Genomic DNA, 24,412 nt, shown 5'->3' on the forward strand with positions numbered 1-24,412 from the left:
AGGTTTAGAACTACTGAATTTATTAAAGCACCATAGCTTAAAGCGGGACGAAACACACAGTGCAAAATATAAAGTACTCAGGAAATAGTAGGAGAGATTCCTCTCAGGAAAACAAGCAATATATACAATGACCGACAAAGACAAATGACAGAGGGATTATATATACAGTGATAGAGTGGGGATTGAAACCAGGTGTGTGTTATGATGACGGGACAAGTCCGGGGTTGATGAGTGAAGGGCGTTTTGCCAGCAGCAGGTTCGGCAGCAGCTAGAAGGTTGGCGACGCCGAACGCCTGGGCTGGACAGGAGGGGGAGGCAAAGCAAAGGCTGGTGTGACAGTATCCACCCCCTGAGGCGCTGCTCCAGCAGCGGGACGCCGTCGACCCCGGAGACGCGGTGCGGGTCGGTCAGGACGACGCCTGTCCTGAATGAGAGAACGGTCGAGGACGTTCCCGCGCCGGAACCCAGCGCCGCTCTTCGGGACCGTACCCCTCCCAGTCGACCAGGTACTGGAGAGACCCCCCACAACGCCTTGAGTCCAACAGGCTGTGGACGGAGTAGGCCGGGGCTCCCTCGACATCCAAGGGAGGGGGAGGTGCGTCGTGGGGTCCAGCACTAGCCAAGGGACCAGCTGCCACCGGCCTGAGGAGAGATACATGAAATGAGGGTGAGATATGGTAATTGACGTGGAGCTGTAATCTGTATGTCACCTCATTGATTGAACGGCCCCACAAACCGCAGGCTCAGCTTCCGGCAGGGCAGGAGGAGGGGCAGGTCCTTCGTAGAAAGCCAGACCCTGTCACCGGGGTGAAAGACCGGTGCCTTCTGCCGGAGGATGACGTGCTGGAGACGGGTGTGCGCTGTGTTCCATACCTCTTCGGCGCGCCGGAACCAATCGTCCACCGCAGGAGCCTCGATCTGACTCCGGTGCCAGGGTGCCAGGGCCGGCTGATAGCCTAGAACACACTGAAAGTGTGTGAGGTTAGCGGAGGAGTGACGGAGGGATTTTTGTGCGTATTCTGCCCAAGGCAGAAACGCAGCGCACTCCCTCGGCCGGTCCTGACAGTAACTACAAAGGTACCTTCCCAGATCCTGATTTACCCTTTCCACCTGCCCATTTGATTGGGGACGGTACCCGGAGGTGAGGCTGACCGTGACCCCTAGTCATTCCATGAAGGCCTTCCAGACACGGGAGGTGAACTGAGGACCACGGTCAGACACAATGTCCTCCGGGATCCCATAGGGCCGGAAATGACGTGAGAGAAGAGAGCCTCCGCGGTCTGCATGGCCGTAGGGAAAGTTAAAAGCTTTGGTGCGCCTTAAATGAAATTTTGTGAGTCATATACTTATAGGAAAGGACATTCAACATGCACGGCACAAATGACTGATGATTGGCTGAGAGAAACTGATGATAAAAAGATTGTGGGGGCTGTTTTGTTAGACTTCAGTGCGGCTTTTAACATTATCGATCATAGTCTGCTGCTGGAAAAACGTATGTGTCATGGCTTTACACCCCCTGCTATATTGTGGATAAAGAGTTACCTGTCTAACAGAACACAGAGGGTGTTCTTTAATGGAAGTCTCTCCAACATAATCCAGGTAGAATCAATAATTCCCCAGGGCAGCTGTGTAGGCCCCTTACTTTTTCAATCTTTACTATGTATGCGGATGACTACTACAGCGAGTGAAATTACTGCAAGAAATAAGTTGGTCCTAAATACTGTATTTAAAAAACTAAAAGCATTGTATTTGGGACAAATCATTCACTAAACCCTAAACCTCAACTAAATCCTGTAATGAATAATGTGGAAATTGAGCAAGTTGAGGAGACTAAATTGCTTGGAGTAACCCTGGATTGTAAACTGTCATAGTCAAAACATATTGATACAACAGCAGCTAGGATGGGGAGAAGTCTGTCTATAATAAAGCGCTGCTCTGCCTTCTTAACAGCACTATCAACAAGGCAGGTCCTACAGGCCCTAGTTTTATCGCACCTGGACTACTGTTCAGTCGTGTGGTCAGGTGCCACAAAGAGGGATTTAAGAATATTACAATTGTCTCAGAACAGGGCAGCACGGCTGGCCCTTGGATGTACACAGAGAGCAAACATTAATAATATGCATGTCAATCTCTCATGGCTCAAAGTAGAGGAGAGATTGACTTCATCACTACGTGTTTTTGTAAGAAGTATTGACATGCTGAATGCACCGAGCTGTCTGTTTAAACTACTAGCACACAGCACGGACACCCATGCATACCCCACAAGACATGCCACCAGAGTTCTCTTCATAATCCCCAAGTCCAGAACAGACTATGGGAGGCGCACAGCACTACATAGCGCCATGACTACATGGAACTCTATTCCACATCAGGTAACTGATGCAAGCAGTAAAATCAGATTTTAAAAAACAGATACAAATACACCTAATGGAACAGCGGGGACTGTGAAGTGGCTTGCGAAAGTATTCACCCCCCCCCTGGCATGTTTCCTAAGGACCACCATTTCAACCAGCCTCTTACAGAGGACGGTGATGCGGACCCTGGTGGTAAAGGAGAAGTCTCACAGGTAGCTTACAGTGAGTGCCAGGAGGAAGTAGTGAAGGTCTTTAATATTCAGGTGTTCTATGGGTTCTTTAGTTTCGTACCTGTCAGTCCCTGGAGATGAGACCGACCCCTGACGACACCAACTGTTGGTTTCTTGGTAAGAATAAAGCTTGAGCCCAAGAACAGTGTAGGTCCAGCGTTGTGCCAGTAACCGAAAGGTCGCTGGTTCTAATCCCCGAGCCGACTAGGTGAAGAATCTGTCGATGTGCCCTTAAGCAAGGCACTTAACCCTAATTGCTCCTGTAAGTCGCTCTGGATAAGAGCGTCTGCTAAATGACAAAAAAACAAACAAAAAAAAATATATATATAGAATGGCGACAGCTGTAAAAAGTGTTTAGTAATCTCAGGTGTAAACAGTGTTTAGTAATCCCAGGTGTAAACAGTGCCCTGCACTGGGGGACAGTGTTCCCTTATCCAGACACCTCTCAAGTTGCAGAGCAGCAATAGCAAACATATTGGCAGCCAGTAACAGGTTAACAGATGTCTGGTTATAATTGTCCTCCATAAGGTGCTCCAAGACTTTCCTCAAGTCAATTAAGAAGCCATGTTGTATAACGTTATCCAGGAACAGGTGAGCATGGGTCAGGATCAGAAGGATAATGATCCAGTTGAGAATCCCTCTGTAGTTCGTGAAGCGGCTGTCAGATCTCAGTAAGGAATCCTGGACCGTGTGACAGCAGAACATGTCCATGTCTGGATGGATTCAGTGGGAGGATCAGAGCTGGAACTGGCATGTGTCTTCCTCTTCCTCTTCAAGTTAAGAAAAGGAGCAGACGCAGGCCTCAGGGTCTGCTGCAACCGTCTCAGCATCTGTGTTGATGGTGTGTCAACACATCAGACAACGTTGAAAAGGCACATCAAGACACAAAAAGCAGAGAGTGTGTCTTTAATATTGCAGATAAATTGTGGGTTCTATCAATGTAATTGTTTGCATCATTTCTAATCCTAATTTTGCTCACATCTACAGTACCTGTAGTTAAATAATTATACATATATTCCTAATTTCCTCTTTAAGTGCTGGATTTCCTCCCACAGCGACCGATCCACCATTCATTCTGATCTGAACTCCAACCCTCTGATGTCCACAGATTAACCCATCTTTCACAGTATAATACCATTCTGATCTGAACTCCAACCCTCCCATGTCCACAGATTAACCCATCTTTCCCAGTATAATACCATTCTGATCTGAACTCCAACCCTCCCATGTCCACAGATTAACCCATCTTTCACAGTATAATACCATTCTGATCTGAACTCCAACCCTCCCATGTCCACAGATTAACCCATCTTTCCCAGTATAATACCATTCTGATCTGAACTCCAACCCTCCCATGTCCACAGATTAACCCATCTTTCACAGTATAATACCATTCTGATCTGAACTCCAACCCTCCCATGTCCACAGATTAACCCATCTTTCACAGTATAATACCATTCTGATCTGAACTCCAACCCTCCCATGTCCACAGATTAACCCATCTTTCACAGTATAATACCATTCTGATCTGAACTCCAACCCTCCCATGTCCACAGATTAACCCATCTTTCCCAGTATAATACCATTCTGATCTGAACTCCAACCCTCCCATGTCCACAGATTAACCCATCTTTCCCAGTATAATACCATTCTGATCTGAACTCCAACCCTCCGATGTCCACAGATTAACCCATCTTTCACAGTATAATACCATTCTGATCTGAACTCCAACCCTCCCATGTCCACAGATTAACCCATCTTTCCCAGTATAATACCATTCTGATCTGAACTCCAACCCTCCCATGTCCACAGATTAACCCATCTTTCCCAGTATAATACCATTCTGATCTGAACTCCAACCCTCCCATGTCCACAGATTAACCCATCTTTCCCAGTATAATACCATTTTGCTATTTCCTTTTCCAATACATCCCTCCATTTTACTGTGATGTCTTACGAGGGTCCTGAACCTCCGCGTTTATAACATTTCTACTGATATTGCTCTAAAAAGTAATACTTTACCAAAGAGTATAATGATATCTCCCATTGACTGATCGTAGTTTTTCAGATCCCCTAACAAAACAGTTTGCAGATCGACCTGAACCCTGACATTATGACATAACATTCCTGGACCTGACTCCAAAAGCGAGCCACCGATGGACAGTTGCCAGAAAATATGTTCTATTGATTCTGTTTCCTCGTTGCAGAGTCTGCACAGGGCTGACTGTTCAATGCCCCATGTATTGAGCATTCTTTTTGTAGCAAGTACTTTATATAATATCTTAAATTGAAATGAACGGATTGATGTGTCAATTGTTGTTTTATATGTCAGTTCATAGACCCGATGCCAAGGTATTGGGACATCAGAAACCTGTTCCCAACTGACTTGAACTTTATATGGTATTGCTGTCAAACCTTTTGACTTTAAGTGAAACTGATACATTTTTCAATTTATACTAATCATTTAAGCCAGTTATGTTTTTTAATGAGTGGCAGACAGAGGATTTCTTTAATTTCTTCTTTAAGTAATTGTCTCTTCCAATTTTTTTGAAACTCCAAAGAGGCTGAACATTTTCATCTCTACAAATAATTTACAGGACACTTGGAGATTACTATTCCCAACTACAAAAGACTACTCCTTTTTTTCTCAAAGTAAGAAAAGCTATTCAAGAAAAAGCCATCCCCCGATATAATTTGCGATGCTTTTAATGCGTGCATTAGGATAATGACAATCTCATACTCTGCTAAAGTTAAATCTGAGTTAGAAATTTAAATTAAACAAAAATAAAAACATTTTTTAGAAAAAGCACATAAAAAATTGATTGATTACCTCCCTTATATCTGTCACTCCCTTTTGTTCCTTCCCTGTTTCATGTCTGTATGCTACTCGTGTTTCTTGTTTTGTGTTTCTTGTCTTGTTTCATTTATTAAATTCACTCCCTGTACTTGCTTCCCGACTTCCAGCGTACACGTTACAAATATGATCTTTTACTTTTGAAGAGAGCCAACAACTACAGGTTAAACTCAAATAATGCATACTATTTAATGGCAAATAAACCTGGTAAAATACCCGGCAGCCCTCACAAAAGGAATACACGCCAAACCAGCAATACTTTTTAAAGATAAAGATGCAAATGCTTCATTTAGAAACAACGTGATTGATGACAATTTTAAACGCTTCTATGAAAATCTATATAAATCAGAATTAAACAAGCAGTTGGACTGATCATACAGCCTTCTTAGACTCAACAACCCTGAAGCAATTATCAGCAGATAGAAAATAATCACTAAAAACAGAGATTCCATAGAATTCTATTTAACATTTTGGGACAAAGTATCGCCCCTATTTACACACATGACAACACACGTCACTCAATTCTTCGTAGTTCCATGAATCAAACAGTTATTTCTGTTATAGTAAAACCAGGAAAAGCTGGAGAGTCCCCTGCTGATTACAGACCCATAAATGTAATAAATTGTGACGAAATAACAAAGCTCATAGCACTAAAATGGCAAAAGTCTTACCAGACTTGATACATATCAATGAATTTAAAATAGATTAAATTGAATGTCAAAGTGGAATTGTGTTTTTCCGCAATTTTTACAATATAATTAAAAATGAAAACCTGAAATGTCTTGAGGCAATAAGTATTCAACCCCTTTGCTATGGCAAGCCTAAATAAGTTCAGGAGTAGAACTTTGCTTAACAAGTCACATAATACATTGCATGGACTAATATTGTACAATAATATTGTTTAACATGATTTTTGAATGACTACCTCATCTCTGTACCCCACACATTCAATTATCTGTAAGGTCCCTCAGTCCAACAGTCAATTTCAAACACAGATTCAACCACAAAACATTGAATATCCCTTTGAGCATGGTGAAGCTATTAATTACACTTTGGATGGTGTATCAATACACCCAATCACTACAAAGATACAGGCGTCCTTCCTAACTCAGTTTCCATAGAGGTAGGAAACCCCTCAGGGATTTCACCATGAGACCAATGGTGACTTAAAACAGTTACATCGTTTAATGGCTGTGATAGGAGAAAACTAAGGATGGATGAACAACACTGTAGTTACTCCACAATACTAACCTAATTGACAGAGTAAAAAGAAGGAAGCATGTACAGAATACAAATTTTCCAAAACATGCATCCTGTTTGCAACAAGGCACTAAAGTAATGCTGCAAACAAATGTGGCAAAACAATTAACTTTTTGTCCTGAATACAAAGTGTTATGTCTGAGGCAAATCCAATACAACACATTACTGAGTACCACTCTCCATATGTTCAAGCATAGTGGTGGCTGCATCATGTTATGGGTGTGCTTGTAGTCGTTAAGGACTGTAGAGTTTTTCAGGGTAAAAAATAAACGGAATGGCGCTAAGCACAGGCAAAATCCTAGAGGAAAACTTGGTTCCGTCTGCTTTCCATCAGACATTTGGAGATTAATTCACCATTCAGCAGGACAATGACCTAAAACACAAGGCCAAATCTACACTGGAGTTGCTTACCAAGAAGACAGCGAATGTTCCTGAGTGGCCGAGTTACAGTTTTGACTTAAATCTACTTGAAAATCTATGGCAAGACCTGAAAATGGTTGTCTAGCAATGATCAACAACCAATTTGACAGAGCTTGAAGAATTTTGAAAATAAATCAGGGGCAAATGTTGCACAATCCAGGGGTGGAAAGCACTTAGAGCAGGGTTCTTCAAATCCGGTCCTGGAGGGCCGAAACACCTCTGTTTTTCATCCTCTCCTTCTAATCAGGGGCTAATTCAGACCTGGGACACCAGGTGAGTGCAATTAACTACCAGGTAGAAATAAAAAAACAGAAGTGTTTCGGCCCTCCAGGACCGGAATTGAAGAACCCTGACTTAGAGACTTACCCAAAAAGACGCACAGCTGTAATCGCTGCTATAGGTGCTTCTACAAAGTATTTATTAAGGGGTGTGAATCATTATGTCAATTAGATATTTCTGTATTGAATTCTCAATAAATTTGATTACATTATCTAAAAATATGTTTTCACTTTGTTGTTATTGGGTGTTAAGTGTAGATGGGTGAGATTTTTTAAATATTTAATCCATTTTGAATTCAGGCTGTAACACAACAAAATGTGGAATAAGTCAAGGGGTGAATACTTGAATACTTGCTGAAGGCACTGTAAAAGCACTAAAGAGTAACAACGGGTACATATTGAAGATGTGCATGCTCATCCCCAGAGTCTTTTTATGTGTCTATTTTCTAAGGATAAAGTTAAGAACATTAACAACTTCATAGTTAAGAACACTAAAACAATATGCAAGAAAATGAAATGTATTGTACAAGAACCAATATCACTCCCTAAAAACACAACCCTATGGAACAATCTAAAAATAGCTTTTCAGAATTCACCAATAAATTGGTCCCCATGGAAACCTAAAGGCATAGAAACCGTAAATGACTTGGTAACAGGAAATAAATGTATTTCCATGACAGAATTAAAAAGCAATTTTGTACTGACCAATGTAGATATTTTCAAATACATGCAACTTAAAAGTGACATATCAAGAAATTTTCGATTTGAAATATTTTGGCCATCAGACTGATCTTGAGGGAGCCCTATTTGAGTAAGAAAAATAATATTCTTATGATAGGTAAAATATACAAAACCTTGCAGAAAGACGATCCAACTGACAATCTCTCAGAAAAATATCAACTATTGGAACCAAGACTTAAAAAGAACTGATGTTGGCACAAGATGGAGGAGTGTTGAAACATAACTAACAAAATACAGTTAACGAAAATGTACACTTAATCCAGTATAAACTAATGTATATCATTTATTATACAAGAATCAACATTCACAAATTCTACAGCACAACGTCATGTCTTAAAGTGTAAAACGAATAATGACTCAATAATCCTTCTTCTGGGATTGATATAAAGTCCAAAGGTTGGCTGTCAGAAGTATTACAATGTAAACTCTACTTTTAAGCCGGGCGGCAGGTAGTTTAGTGGGTAAGAGCGTTGTGCCAGTAACCGAAAGGTCGCTGGTTCTAATCCCCCAGCCGACTAGGTGAAAAATCTGTCGATGTGCCCTTAAGCAAGGCACTTAACCCTAATTGCTCCTGTAAGTCGCTCTGGATAAGAGCGTCTGCTAAATGACGTAAATGTAAGCTGTCTGTCTGCATTTTATTTCAAGACATGGCATATGAGGATGCAGAGATACCCGATGGGTTGGACCATACTTTTCTCATCTATCATCTTGGAAAAAACGTACTGGAAATCGTTAACACAATGGAAAGTTCAAATGCTTTATTATCTAAATGTTGAAAGTTCGTGGGTCGATGGAGAGAAAGAAAATGGTGCAGTTTGATGCCATGTGGCGGGGAGTGATACAGGTGCTGGAGATGGGGGTGTGAGCAGGTGGGTCTGGGCAGGGGTGATGTTGTGGATGTTTGTGTGCGTCTGTATGTTGTCGTTTGTATGTGGATTTTTTTTGTAAATAAAATAAATACAATCTTACAAAAATAATAAATACATTGTATTGAGCATACACCTCCATACACCTCCATACACCTCCATACACCTCCATACACCTCCATACACCTCCATACACCTCCATACACCTCCATACACCTCCATACACCTCCATACACCTCCATACACCTCCATACACCTCCATACACCTCCATACACTCCATACACCTCCATACACCTCCATACACCTCCATACACCTCCATCACCTCCACATACACCTCCATACACCTCCATCACCTCCATACACCTCCATACACCTCCATACACCTCCTACACCTCCATACACCTCCATACACCTCCATACACCTCCATACACCTCCAACACCTCCATACACCTCCATACACCTCCACAACACCTCCAACACCTCCAACACCTCCCAACACCTCCATACACCTCCATACACCTCCAACACTCCATACACCTCCATACACCTCCATACACCTCCATACACCTCCATACACCTCCATACACCTCCATACACCTCCATACACCTCCATACACCTCCATACACTGTTGTTGGTTGCTTGTGTGACATAATGTTACCGTTCTTGTTTACAATTGTGGTGTCTCAAAATATGTTGCTAATTATGCTGTGATGATAAGAAGCCCGCTTACACTGTACTTTGATTACAAAGGTTTATTGCATCAAAGATCACAGTATCAATTTACAGACATCTGCAGATATCTGGAGAACAACGGCCCAATCTGTTAATATGTTGTTTCTCCCCGTCCTTTGTTCAAAACGTGGTATTTATCCTATGTAACATAAGATGGGTGGTTTTTGACAGACCAATCCTTGGCCTCCACATATCTCCAAATGTCCTCTATTCCAAGAAGCCTATGTAGCAATGCTTTTCCAAATGCTTCAGCAAAGCAGAGTAAAGTTCATCTATTACACCATTTGCAAACATCAGCAAAATCAATAGACCTTCAGACACTACACAATGTCCTTCATAAATATTATACCCTTCTTGTACATTTATTTCCCCCCAAAATAATGTTTTTCTCTATCAGTATATTGGAGTTTGGCCATATTATTTGCTGTAATATTAAATTAAATAAATAGGTCATTTAGCAGGCGCTCTTATCCAGAGCAATTCGGGTTAAGTGCCTTGCTCAAGGGCACATCGACAGATTTTTCACCTAGTCGGCTTGGGGATTAGAACCAGCGACCTTTCGGTTACTGGTACAACGCTCTTAACCACTAAGCTACCTGCCGATATTGTAGCCAACTCTGTATGACTTCATTTAAAAAGGAGGATACTTTAAACAGGGATCCATTAAGAAATCCACCAAGAATGAAGGTTTTAATCTGCAAAAAGGCAAAGAGCCCACTCTTAAACATAGGATGGGCCTTACTTAGTAGCTTGCTAGAAAACCAATTTGGATTTAGATACAATTTCGGTACAATGGAGGCTTTAAGAGAGAGGTTTAAGGCCTTAATATGTAATAGTTTTGACCCTCCAAACTCATGTTCGTTATGTAAATATGCTTGTTTAACTTTGTCCGGTTTGCCATTCCAAATAAAGTGAAATGTTTATTTCTCACATTATTTGAAAAAGGATTCTCCTGGAGTCAGTAGGGCAATTAATAAATACGTAAACTGCGATATCACTCGAGAATTAATCAGGGTAATCTTCCTGTTAATGGATATTTAATTTGGAGACCAAATGTCAATTTAAAGTTTGTTTCTTTTAGAGACCCTATCAGTAATATAGTACACTTCTCATAGTTGTGTTTTAGTCCAGAGAAACTGGAGAAATTATCCAGGTCCTCAATTAGGCCGTTCAAGGTTGAAGATTGAGGAGTCAAGAGAGAACTGGAATCATTGTCGTACATCAATACCTTTGTCTCTAATCCATTAATTTTTAGCCCCTTAATGTTATCATTAGAACAGATTTTTATAGGTAACAATTCAATGGCCATAATAAATAGGTATGGTGACAGAGGGCAACCCTGTTTTACATCACTTGACAATTCAAAGTTCTCAGAGAAGTAACCGTTATTTATTATTTTACATAACGTAATGTCTTTCACCCATTTTATGAGAGATTCTCCAAAGTTTAAATAATCCAGGCAACAGATTCTAGAGATTTACTGTATCAAATGCTTTCTCAAAATCTGCTATAAAGATTATACCTGGTTTCTCTGCATTCTCATAGTTTTCCATTATTTCTAGTAGTTGTCGAATGTTGTCTCCAATATCTATCTTCCTTTTAAGAATCCCGTCTGATCGTGATGAATAATGTCTAGTAGGACCTTTTTTTATTCTACGAGCAATACATTTAGCCAATATTTTTTTTGTGTCACAACATTGAAGGTTGAGGGGCCTCCAATAAAGAGAATGGGTCTTTGTATTGCCCCCCCCCCCCCGCTCCTGCCTCAGTAGGAGAGAGATCAGTCCCTCTTTTTGTGTGTCCGACAGTTTGTCATTTATATATGAGTCATTAAAACATGATAGTAATGGACCTTTCAGTAGTTCATGAAAATTGGAATGCCATTGAGACCAGGGGGTTCCCCCATCTGAAAATAATCAATCGCCAACCATAGTTCGTCATATGTAATTAGGCCTTCACAAGATTTTTTTGTCTAATGTTGGCATATTACTCTGTCTTAATGTAACTCCTTAATCACTATGATAAATAAAATAGTTTTTCTTGAGTGTACTTTTAACAGAGCTGAGATTTACTTTGAAGTCCAAAGTGTATCAATACAGGTGAAATCAGTCATTGACACAGACATGGTGTCATAGCAGGAAGATCGGTATGCTGTGGACCAAGGGGTTGTGAGTTCAAATCCCAGGTGAGAAATAATAATGACTGTATGAAAGAACATGCGCAGTGTAATCATGGGTGTTAACGTGTGTCAAATATGTAAATTGAAAAATATTGTATGTTGAAAGCACTGTGTGTGTAACCAGTTGCACAGCCTTTTTTAGTTAAAACTTTCTAGTTGAATGAACATATGAGACAACATGAGCAAACGCATCATTTTAAGTTGACAGACTTTTTGCCTAAGGTTTTTCAAGTTGGAGCTAAGCTTTCTGCTCTGTGCTTGCCTACGGAGCAGCAAGAGGAACTGCCCCTCCCTACCTTCAGGCTATGCTCAAACCCTACACCCCAACCCGAGCACTCTGTTCTGTCACCTCTGGTCTCTTGGCCCTCCCACCCCTACAGGAGGGTAGCCCCCGCTCAGCCCAGTCAAAGCTCTATTCTGTCCTGGCACCCCAATGGTGGAACCAGCTTCCCTCTGAAGTTAGGACAGCAGAGTCCTGGCCCATCTTCCAAAAACATCTGAAACTCTACCTCTTCAAATAGTATCTTAAATAATCCCACAGCAGGGGGTTGTGGGGTGGACCAGGACTATACAGGGGGTTGTGGGGTGGACCAGGACTATACAGGGGGGTTGTGAGGGTGGACCAGGAAAACAGGAAAATCGTGCATCTTGGGATGAAATCAGTAATTCACTTGCCCTTTTTCAAGACTGCATTCAAAACACTGCCAATTATATATTTTTTTACTGTAAAGCACTCTGCGATGACAACTGTTGATGAAAAGGGGCTTTACAAATACAACCAACCTGCTGTGTTACTACACTGTAAAATGCTTACATGATTGTCACACCTCTTTTTTTAAATAAAGGAAATCATAACCATTTGGGATGTCAGAAATGTCTAAAGTTTCGGCTAATTTCACTTCAACTAAACTCTCAAAAGGTTCCATTGACCTGTGACCATACTGCAGTACCTTTGATGTCCACATGATGTCAAAATTGTCAAGACAACCGTTGGTTCTGTGTGTGTGTGTGTGTGTGTTTTATGGGGGACTGCACATCAGACTACAATAAGATTTGTTTTATCTGCTGCTCCATTTTATTTGACTCTATTCTATTTAATCTATTACTCTACTAAATACATTACTGTTATTATGTTAGTTTTTGTTTGTAAGAGAAGTTCTCACATTTGAGAAGATCATTGGTTCTGCTTCATACCATAAGGATTGCGTGCGACACTGAGTAGAGTGAGATAGCGAGAGAGAGAGGGAGACAGAGAGGGAGACAGACAGACAAGAGAGAGAGTGAGAGAGAGAGAAGCGTAGAGAGAGAGAGCGAGAGAGAGAGGGAGACAGACAGAGAGAGAGAGAGAGAGAGAGAAAGAGAGAGCGAGAGAAGCCGAGAGAGAGCGAGAGAAGCGGAGAGAGAGAGAGAGAGAGAGAGAGAGAGAGAGAGAGAGAGAGAGAGAGAGAGAGAGAGAGAGAGAGAGCGAGAGAGAGAGAGAGAGAGAGAGAGAGAGAGAGAGAGAGAGAGAGAGAGCGAGAGAAGCGGAGAGAGAGAGAGCGAGAGAAGCGCACAGATTGTACAGAGATGCAGACGAGCCTACATTTTCCTCCTTCGCCTTACCGATGATTACACTGTCTCCAGCTGAATGGACGATGCAGTCGGTGAGTAAAGACAATTGTATTCATGATTAGTGAATAACGGTATCGATCATGGTCAGGTTGAAATCCTTCATAGCTGCCATGGCATGTGCGTAAATATGCACGGTTAGGAATGCCTGAATGTATCGCTGATGTTACGATCACTCAGTCAACGTTACAAATCACTATACAAGTCTCGAATGTAGGCCTACTGTAATAACGATTTGCACAGTGAGTTACTGCCTGTAGCCTACACCGGTGCACAAGTTCAAAAAGCATCCGCAAAATGGAATCCTCAAAGAAGCTATCCCACCTTTTGCCCATTTCACCCACCTTGGTCGGGTCTCCATGGTATTCGTTTTGGAAGTGATACACAATGAATATGGTTAAAGTATGTTCATAAGTTATTGATCAGGTGTTGTTTCAATTTTGGAAAAATATATCAATTACAACTTTTTTCCATTACTGTTTTTCCTTCAGTAGGCTACATCACAGTATAATATCATGGGGGGGTGATTTGTCAGACACATACGTCCTATTAAATTACTCAATGAACAGTTCTAATTCTGTGGGTTCATCCCTGAGAGAGGAACACAACGAGGGAATGATACATAAGAGCCAGCGGTGTGTTTACCTGTTTTACCTGGTTTACCAGCAGACCAAGCCCTTTGTCTTAGCAGTATTCCCAGCAGAGAACTGTATACTGTGGAAAGAAGAAGAAAGCCTATTAGGTTTCCGTGAGCAGCTCTGAAGGAAACTGCCTGGTGAGCAGTATACTAACAATGCCCAGGTCTTTCTCAGTATCACACAATACATGATTGACCAACCCCTTTTTGCTGCCTGTGTTATTATTTATAACAAGAATGTCCAATTCTCTGTATTTATTTTTTTCTTCACAACACCGATTGGATACCCAGTAATATTCTATAACAATATAGTATTGCCTCCTCCTATACAGATGTAGGATCTTTAATTTGATCACTCGTTTGTTGCTGAGAATTTTCCTGGAAATGCAGATGAGCTTCATGATTTACATAAATTCACTGAAAACCCGCACTAACACACGGTTATATTAACAGTATTGCACTTTTCATGTAGTCTAATTTTGGCCAGCTAATAGCCTAACCACCGATCAAGCAACATTATGGACTAAACGTTAAAATCCTGTTGCTGCAGGATTATTTTGCCGCGACAATACGGATCAAATTAAGATCCTATATCTGTACATGTTATTTACTGTATTTAGATTTCAGCATGACACAGTGGTTACTCACAAGACACATTGTCCTCAGTATTAATTCTGTTCTCTGTCACTTATTGAGAAGATTTTTTGGTAATTAATCTGTGATTGGTGATTGATTGGTCACTGTATTTCAATTGAGGAAAGGAGATACAGGAATATAAAGAGGTAAGCTTTACGTGGGGTGGACCAGGACCAGGACCATACAGGATGTAACGAGGTCTTTTGCTCCATGTTTTCCAGGAAAACCCTTGGCATCATGTTCTAACAGAGATATTTACATCGGTAAGAACACCTGCATGTTTCTGTTAGTCTTTATTTTTAGACCTCTTTATTGTGTTAGAAAATACAGTTATCGCAAAGGACCAATCTCCCTGAATAGGATTTCATTGAAGTTATCATACAGTAAACATTTTCACATTTTAGTCATTTAGCAGACGCTCTTATGCAGAGCGACTTACAGTTAGTGAGTGCATACATTATTTTTTGCATTTTTCATACTGGCCCCCTGTGGGAATCAAACCCACAACCCTGGCGTTGCAAATGCCATGCTCCACCAACTGAGCTACATCCCTGCCGGCCATTCCCTCCCCTACCCTGGACGATGCTGGGCCAATTGTGCGCCGCCCCATGGGTCTCCCGGTCGCGGCCGGCTACGACAGAGCCTGGATTCGAACCAGGATCTCTAGTGGCACAGCTAGCACTGCGATGCAGTGCCTTAGACCTTTATGGATAGACTAGTGACACTGATACCTGAGAGACATTGGGAGGCGGTTTAGTTCCGTTGTGTCTTGTGTAGAAAAGAGATGAAGCTCCAAATGAGAAACAGCTTCATATATTTAATCAGGTTGCGTCCAAAATGGTGCCCTATTTAGTGCACTACTTTTGACCAGTACCCATAGGGCTCTAGTCAAAAGTAGTGCACTATAAAAGGAATAGGGTGCCATTTGGGATGTAGCCTCAGTCTTTGAGAAACAGGAGACAGTCAGTATTTGAGCATCTACATACAGTGCATTCGGAAAGTATTCAGACCCCTTCACTTTTATTCTTTTTTATTAAATAAAAAATGTTCCTCATCAATCTACACACAATACCCCATTAGCAAAAACAGGTTTTTAGAACCTTGTGCAAATGTATTACAAATAAAAAACAGAAATACCTTATTTACATAAGTACTCAGAACCTTTGCTATGAGACTCGAAATTGTGATCAGGTGCATCCTGTTTCCATTGATTATCCTTGAGATGTTTCTACAACTTGATTGGAGTCCACCTGTGGTAAATCCAATTGATTGGACATGATTTGGAAAGGCACACACCTGTCTATATAAGGTCCCACAGTTGACAGTGCATGTAAGTGCAAAAACCAAGACATGAGGTTGAAGGAATTGTCTGTAGAGCTCCGAGACAGGATTGTGTCGAGGCACAGATCTGGGGAAGTGTACCAAAAAATGTCTGCAGCATTGAAGGTCCCCAAGAACACAGTGGTCTCCATCATTTTTAAATGGAAGAAGTTTGGAACCACCAAGACTCTTCCTAGATCTGGCCGCCCGGCCAAACTGAGCAATCGGGGGAGAAGGGTCTTGGTCAGGGAGGTGACCAAGAACCTGATGGACACTTTGACAGAGCTCCAGAGTTCCTCTGTGGAGATGGGAGAATCTTCCAGAAGGACAACCATCTCTGCAGCACTCCACCAATCATGCCTTTATGGTAGAGTGGCCAGACGGAAGCCACTCCTCAGTAAAAGGCACATGACAGCCCGCTTGGAGTTTGCCAAAAGCCACCTAAAGGACTCTCAGACCATGTGAAACAAGATTCTCTGGTCTGATGAAACCAAGATTGAACTCTTTGGCCTGAATGCCAAGCGTTACATCTGGAGTAAACCTGGCACCATCCCTAAGGTGAAGCATGGTGGTGGCAGCATCATGCTGTGGGGATGTTTTTCAGCGGCAGGGATTGGGAGACTAGTCAGGATCGAGGGAAAGATGAACGGAGCAATGTACAGAGAGATCCTTGATGAAAACCTGCTCCAGAGCGCTCAGGACCTCAGACTGGGGCGAAGTTTCACCTTCCAACAGGACAATGACCCTAAGTACACAGCCAAGACAACGCAGGAGTGGCTTCGGGACAAGTCTCTGAATGTCCTTGAGGGGCCCAGTCAGAGCTCGGACTTGAATCCGATCAAACATCTCTGGAGAGATGTTAGCAACTCTCCCCATCCAACCTGACAGAGCTTGAGAGGATCTGCAGAGAATAATGGGAGAAACTCCACGAATACAGGTGTGCCAAGCTTGAAGCGTCATACCCAAGAAGACATGAGGCTGTAATCGCTGCCAAAGGTGCTTCAACAAAGTACTGAGTAAAGGGTCTGAGTACTTACAGCAGGGCTTGAAAACGATTACAGACTACAAAGGGAAGCACAGCCGCAAGCTGCCCAGTGACACCAGACTTCCAGACGAGCTAAACCACTTCTATGCGCGCTTCGAGGCAAGCAACACTGAAGCATGCATGAGAGCACCAGCTGTTCCGGATGACTATGTGATCATGCTCTCCATAGCCGATGTGAGTAAGACTTTTAAGCATGTCAACATTCACAAGGCCCAGGACGTGTACTCCGAGCATGTGCTGACCAACTGGCAAGTGTCTTCACTGACATTTTCAACATGTCCCTGACTGAGTCTGTAATACCAACATGTTTCAAGCAGACCACCATAGTCCCCGTGCCCAAGGACACTAAGATAACCTGTCTAAATGACTACCGACCCGTAGCACTGACATCTGTAGCCATGAAGTGCTTTGAAAGGCTGGTCATGGCTCACATCAACACCATTATCCCAGAAACCCTAGACCCACTCCAATTTGCATACCGCCCCAACAGATCCACAGATGATGCAATCTCTATTGCATTCCACACTGCCCTTTCCCACCTGGACAAGAGGAACACCTACGTGAGAATGCTATTCAATGTAGAATTGACTACAGCTCAGCATTCAACACCATAGTGCCCTCAAAGCTCATCACTAAGCTAAGGATCCTGGGACTAAACACCTCCCTCTGCAACTGGTTCCTGGACTTCCTGACGGGCCGCCCCCAGGTGGTAAGGGTAGGTAACAACACATCTGCCACACTGATCCTCAACACGGGGGCCCCTCAGGGGTGCGTGCTCAGTCCCCTCCTGTACTCCCTGTTCACCCATGACTGCATGGCCAGGCACGACTCCAACACCATCATTAAGTTTGCCGACGACACAACAGTGGTAGGCCTGATCACCGACAACGATGAGACAGCCTATAGGGAGGAGGTCAGAGACCTGGCCGTGTGGTGCCAGGATAACAACCTCTCCCTCAACGTGACCAAGACAAAGGAGATGATTGTGGACTACAGGAAGAAAAAAAAGAAGAGGACTGAGCACGCCCCCATTCTCATCGACGGGGCTGTAGTGGAACAGGTTGAGCGCTTCAAGTTCCTTGGTGTCCACATCACCAACAAACTATCATGGTCCAAACACACCAAGACAGTCGTGAAGAGGATACGACAAAGCCTATTCCCCCTCAGGAGACTGAAAAGATTTGGCATGGGTCCTCAGATCCTCAAAAAATTCTACAGCTGCACCATCGAGAGCATCCTTACTGGTTGCATCACCGCCTGGTATGGCAACTGCTTGGCCTCCGACTGTAAGGCACTACAGAGGGTAGTGTGTACGGCCCAGTACATCACTGGGGCCAAGCTTCCTGCCATCCAGGACCTCTATACCAGGTGGTGTCAGAGGAAGGACCTCAAAATTGTCAAAGACTCCAGCCACCCTAGTCATAGACTGTTCTCTCTGCTACTGCACGGCAAGCGGTACCGGAGTGTCAAGTCTAGGTCCAAAAGACTTCTCAACAGCTTCTACCCCCAAGCCATAAGACTCCTGAACAGCTAATCATGGCTACCCTGACTATTTGCACTGCCCCCCCACCCCATCTTTTTACGCTGCTGCTACTCTGTGTCACGATCGTCATATGGAACAGACCAAGGCGCAGCGTGATGAACAAACATACTTTAATTAGTTAAAGTTTACAATACAAAACAAGAAACGACTCGTGACGTCCAACGGTATCAATGACTGAACACGGAACAAAAACCCACAAACACAAAGGGAAAACAGACAGTTTAAATATGGCTCCCAATCAGAGACAACCAGCCAACAGCTGACACTCGTTGCCTCTGATTGGGAGTCACTCAGGCAAACATAGAAATCAACAAACTAGAACCCCCAACATAGAAATAAACACATAGAATAAACACACCCTGGCTCAACAAAATAGAGTCCCAGAGCCAGGGTGTGACAGTACTCCCTAAAGGCGCGGACTGCGACCGCGCCTCAACTAAACAAAACAGGGGAGGGCTGGGCGGGCATACCTCCTCGGCGGCGGTTCTGGCTCCGGCCTTGACCACCACCCTCCAATACACCCCCCATAGCGCCCTGGTCAGGGTGGGGAACTGGACAGCAGGAGCGGTTAGCTTCAGCTCCATCGTGGAGCAGTTGACCGGTACCTTACCAGGCACCGGTGACCCAGGCACGGGTTGTGCTGGACTGACGACGCGCACCCCTGGCTTGGTGCGTGGAGGAGGAACGGGCCTTACCAGGCTGACGACGCGCACCCCTGGCTTGGTGCGTGGAGGAGGGACGGGCCTTACCAGGCTGACGACTCGCACCCCTGGCTTGGTGCGTGGAGGAGGGACGGGCCTTACCAGGCTGACGACTCGCACCCCTGGCTTGGTGCGAGTGGCAGGAACAGGCCGGGCCGGGCTGGCGACGCGCACCGTATACTTGGTGCGAGTGGCAGGAACAGGCCGGGCCGGGCTGGCGACGCGCACCGTAGACTTGGTGCGAGTGGCAGGAACAGGCTGGGCCGGGCTGGCGACGCGCACCGTATACTTGGTGCGAGTGGCAGGAACAGGCCGGGCCGGGCTGGCGACGCGCACCGTATACTTGGTGCGAGTGGCAGGAACAGGCCGGGCCGGGCTGGCGACGCGCACCGTATACTTGGTGCGTGGAGCAGGGACAGGCCGGGCTGGGCTGTCGACGCACACCATAGGCTTGGTGCGTGGAGCAGGGACTGGCCGGACTGGGCTGGCGACGCACACCGTAGGCTTGGTGCGTGGAGCAGGGACTGGCCGGACTGGGCTGGCGACGCACACCGTAGGCTTGGTGCGTGGAGCAGGGACAGGCCGAACCGGGCTGTGGAGACGGATAGGAGCCCTGGAGTGAAGAGCGGCCACAACCCGCCCTGGCTGAATGCCTACCCTCACACACTCTGTGTGAGGCATCCGCACAGGACGTACAGGGCGGTGTATCCGTAACCTGGTGGCCTCCAGAATCCGCCCCTTTTTTGCCTCCGTCAGCCCCGTCGTCCATGCCGTGTGCCCCCCTCTAAAAAATTTCTGGGGTTGCCTCTCGACCGCCCGACGACGACCCTGATCACGCCGTTGCTCCTCTCTACGGCGCGCCTCCACCGTCTCTTCTCCCGGCGCTTCCTTCCATGTCCAGCCCAAGAGCTGCCCCTGGACACGCTGCTTGGTCGTTGCATGGTGGGTTTTTCTGTCACGATCGTCATATGGAACAGACCAAGGCGCAGCGTGATGAACAAACATACTTTAATTAGTTAAAGTTTAAACACAATACAAAACGAGAAACGACTCGTGACGTCCAACGGTATCAATGACCGAACACGGAACAAAAACCCACAAACACAAATGGAAAACAGACAGTTTAAATATGGCTCCCAATCAGAGACAACCAGCCAACAGCTGACACTCGTTGCCTCTGATTGGGAGTCACTCAGGCAAACATAGAAATCAACAAACTAGAACCCCCAACATAGAAATAAACACATAGAATAAACACACCCTGGCTCAACAAATAGAGTCCCAGAGCCAGGGTGTGACACTCTGTTAATTATTTATGCATAGTCACTTTAACTCTACCCACATGTACATATTACCTCAACTACCTCAACTAGCCGGTGCCCCCGCAAATTGATTCTGCACCGGTACCCCCTGTATATATAGCCTCCCTACTGTTATTTTATTTTACTTCTGCTCTTTTGTTCTCAACACTTTTTTGTTGTTGTTTTATTTTACTTTTTTATTAAAAAATAAATGCATTGTTGGTTAAGGGCTGTAAGTAAGCATTTCACTGTAATGTCTACACCTGTTGTATTCGGCGCATGTGGCCAATAAAATTTTATTTTATTTTATTTTATTTTATTTGAAGTTGGAAGTTTACATACACCTTAGCCAAATACATTTAAACTCAGTTTTTCACAATTCCTGACATTTAATCCTAGTAAAAATTCCCTGTCTTAGGTCAGTTAGGATCACCACTTTATTTTAAGAATGTGAAATGTCAGAATAATAGTAGAGAGAATGATTTATTTCAGCTTTTATTTCTTTCATCACATTCCCAGTGGGTCAGAAGTTTACATACACTCAATTAGTATTTGGTAGCATTGCCTTTAAATTGTTTAACTTGGGTCAAACGTTTCGGGTAGCCTTCCACAAGCTTCCCACAATAAGTTGGGTGAATTTTGGCCCATTCCTCCTGACAGAGCTGATGTAACTGAGTCAGGTTTGTAGGCCTCCTTGCTCGCACACGCTTTTTCAGTTCTGCCCACAAATTTTCTATAGGATTGAGGTCAGGGCTTTGTGATGGCCACTCCAATACCTTGACTTTGTTGTCCTTAAGCCATTTTGCCACAACTTTGGAAGTATGCTTGGGGTTATTGTCCATTTGGAAGATGCATTTGCGACCAAGCTTTAACTTCCTGACTGATGTCTTCAAATGTTGCTTCAATATATCCACATAATTTTCCTTCCTCATGATGCCATCTATTTTGTGAAGTGCACCAGTCCCTCCTGCAGCAAAGCACCCCCACAGCATGATGCTGCCACCCCCGTGCTTCACAGTTGGGATGGTGTTCTTCGGCTTGCAAGGAACCCCCTTTTTCCTCCAAACATAACGATGGTCATTATGGCCAAACAGTTCTATTTTTGTTTCATCAGACCAGAGGACATTTCTCCAAAAAGTACGATCTTTATCCCCATGTGCAGTTGCAAACCGTAGTCTGGCTTTTTTATGGAGGTTTTGGAGCAGTGGCTTCTTCCTTGCTGAGCGGCCTTTCAGGTTATGTCGATATAGGACTCGTTTTACTGTGGATATACAGTGGGGAAAAAAATTATTTAGTCAGCCACCAATTGTGCAAGTTCTCCCACTTAAAAAGATGAGAGAGGCCTGTAATTTTCATCATAGGTACACGTCAACTATGACAGACAAAATGAGAAAAAAAAATCCAGAAAATCACGTTGTAGGATTTTTAATGAATTTATTTGCAAATTATGGTGGAAAATAAGTATTTGGTCAATAACAAAAGTTTCTCAATACTTTGTTATATACCCTTTGTTGGCAATGACACAGGTCAAACGTTTTCTGTAAGTCTTCACAAGGTTTTCACACACTGTTGCTGGTATTTTGGCCCATTCCTCCATGCAGATCTCCTCTAGAGCAGTGATGTTTTGGGGCTGTCGCTGGGCAACACAGACTTTCAACTCCCTCCAAAGATTTTCTATGGGGTTGAGATCTGGAGACTGGCTAGGCCACTCCAGGACCTTGAAATGCTTCTTACGAAGCCACTCCTTCGTTGCCCGGGCGGTGTGTATGGGATCATTGTCATGCTGAAAGACCCAGCCACGTTTCATCTTCAATGCCCTTGCTGATGGAAGGAGGTTTTCACTCAAAATCTCACGATACATGGCCCCATTCATTCTTTCCTTTACACGGATCAGTCGTCCTGGTCCCTTTGCAGAAAAACAGCCCCAAAGCATGATGTTTCCACCCCCATGCTTCACAGTAGGTATGGTGTTCTTTGGATGCAACTCAGCATTCTTTGTCCTCCAAACACGACGAGTTGAGTTTTTACCAAAAAGTTCTATTTTGGTTTCATCTGACCATATGACATTCTCCCAATCCTCTTCTGGATCATCCAAATGCACTCTAGCAAACTTCAGACGGGCCTGGACATGTACTGGCTTAAGCAGGGGGACACGTCTGGCACTGCAGGATTTGAGTCCCTGGCGGCGTAGTGTGTTACTGATGGTAGGCTTTGTTACTTTGGTCCCAGCTCTCTGCAGGTCATTCACTAGGTCCCACCGTGTGGTTCTGGGATTTTTGCTCACCGTTCTTGTGATCATTTTGACCCCACGGGGTGAGATCTTGCGTGGAGCCCCAGATCGAGGGAGATTATCAGGGGTCTTGTATGTCTTCCATTTCCTAATAATTGCTCCCACAGTTGAACGCATCTCCTTGAACGCATCTCCTTCCTGAGCGGTATGACGGCTGCGTGGTCCCATGGTATTTATACTTGCGTACTATTGTTCGTACAGATGAACGTGTTACCTTCAGGCGTTTGGAAATTGCTCCCAAGGATGAACCAGACTTGTCTACCATTTTTTTTCTGATGTCTTGGCTGATTTCTTTTGATTTTCCCATGATGGCAAGCAAAGAGGCACTGAGTTTGAAGGTAGGCCTTGAAATACATCCACAGGTACACCTCCGATTGACTCAAATGATGTCAATTAGCCAATCAGAAGCCATGACATAATTTTCTAGAATTTTCCAAGCTGTTTAAAGGCACAGTCAACTTAGTGTATGTAAACTTCTGACCCACTGGAATTGTGATACAGTGAATTATAAGTGAAATAATCTGTCTGTAAACAATTGTTTGAAAAATTACTTGTGTCATGCACAAAGTAGATGTCCTAACCGACTTGCCAAAACTATAGTTTGTGAACAAGAAATGTGTGGAGTGGTTGAAAAACTAGTTTTAATGACTCCAACCTAAGTGTATGTAAACTTCTGACTTCAACTGTATGTAAATGTGATATATCATTAATTAATTTAGTATACATTTGCAAAAATGTCTAAAAACCTATTTTTGCTTTGTCATTATGGGGTAGTGTGTGTTTTTTAACAATTTAATCCATTTTAGAATAAGGCTATAACGTAACAAAATGTGGAAAAAGTGAACGGGTCTGAATATTTTCTGAATGCAGTGTATTATTGAGTATTTAATGTATTTTATGATACAGTGTTCTGGTCAAGGGAGATAAAGTGAAGCAATATGCCCTCTTTTCAGTTGGTGTGTGTGTGTGTGTGTGTTGTGTGTGTGTGTGTGTGTGTGTGTGTGTGTGTGTGTGTGTGTGTGTGTGTGTGTGTGTGTGTGTGTGTGTGTGTGTGTGCGTGTGTGGTCGTGTTGCCTTGTAATGAGAATCCGCCTGTGACGCGGAGATAGTGCTCTGTGACCTTGTGCAATACAAGGATCATTGCCTTCCCTACTCACAGACCCAGATGCATCTCACCCCAACACAACGTGTTAATGTATTCACAATCCTCCACCTGGATTATCCTCCAAACTGGTTGTACATTGGAACTCAACTATTTCCTGGTTCCATTTGGAGAAGGCTAAGCAGGGCGATGAAGGTGAAGGTGAAACCTGCAGGTATTAAATGGCCCATCTATACCTATATATATTATATAGGTAATATATAGCCTACCTATATAGTGGGATTAAATACCACTGCTGTTTGATGTTCTCT

General features: G+C 43.7%; 1 protein-coding gene across 2 annotated transcripts in view; it reads left to right on the top strand.

The window, feature by feature from the left end:
• Positions 1 to 13,458: 13,458 nt before the first annotated feature.
• atp8b4 (ATPase phospholipid transporting 8B4) overlaps positions 13,459 to 24,412 on the top strand; it is a 53,561-nt gene continuing 42,607 nt past the window's right edge. The window contains exons 1-2 of one of the 2 annotated variants that reach the window (XM_041836832.2): positions 13,459 to 13,561; positions 15,021 to 15,062. In XM_041836832.2, coding sequence (XP_041692766.1) covers positions 13,546 to 13,561; positions 15,021 to 15,062 — 58 coding nt within the window. In that variant the 5' untranslated portion in view covers positions 13,459 to 13,545. Of the gene's footprint in view, positions 13,562 to 15,020; positions 15,063 to 24,165; positions 24,316 to 24,412 lie in introns of those variants that run through there. The other variant, XM_041836833.2, reaches the window with a different exon arrangement.

The sequence above is a fragment of the Coregonus clupeaformis genome, chromosome 19 (genome assembly GCF_020615455.1).
Source record: "Coregonus clupeaformis isolate EN_2021a chromosome 19, ASM2061545v1, whole genome shotgun sequence".
In the NCBI taxonomy this organism is placed as follows: Eukaryota; Metazoa; Chordata; class Actinopteri; order Salmoniformes; family Salmonidae; genus Coregonus; species Coregonus clupeaformis.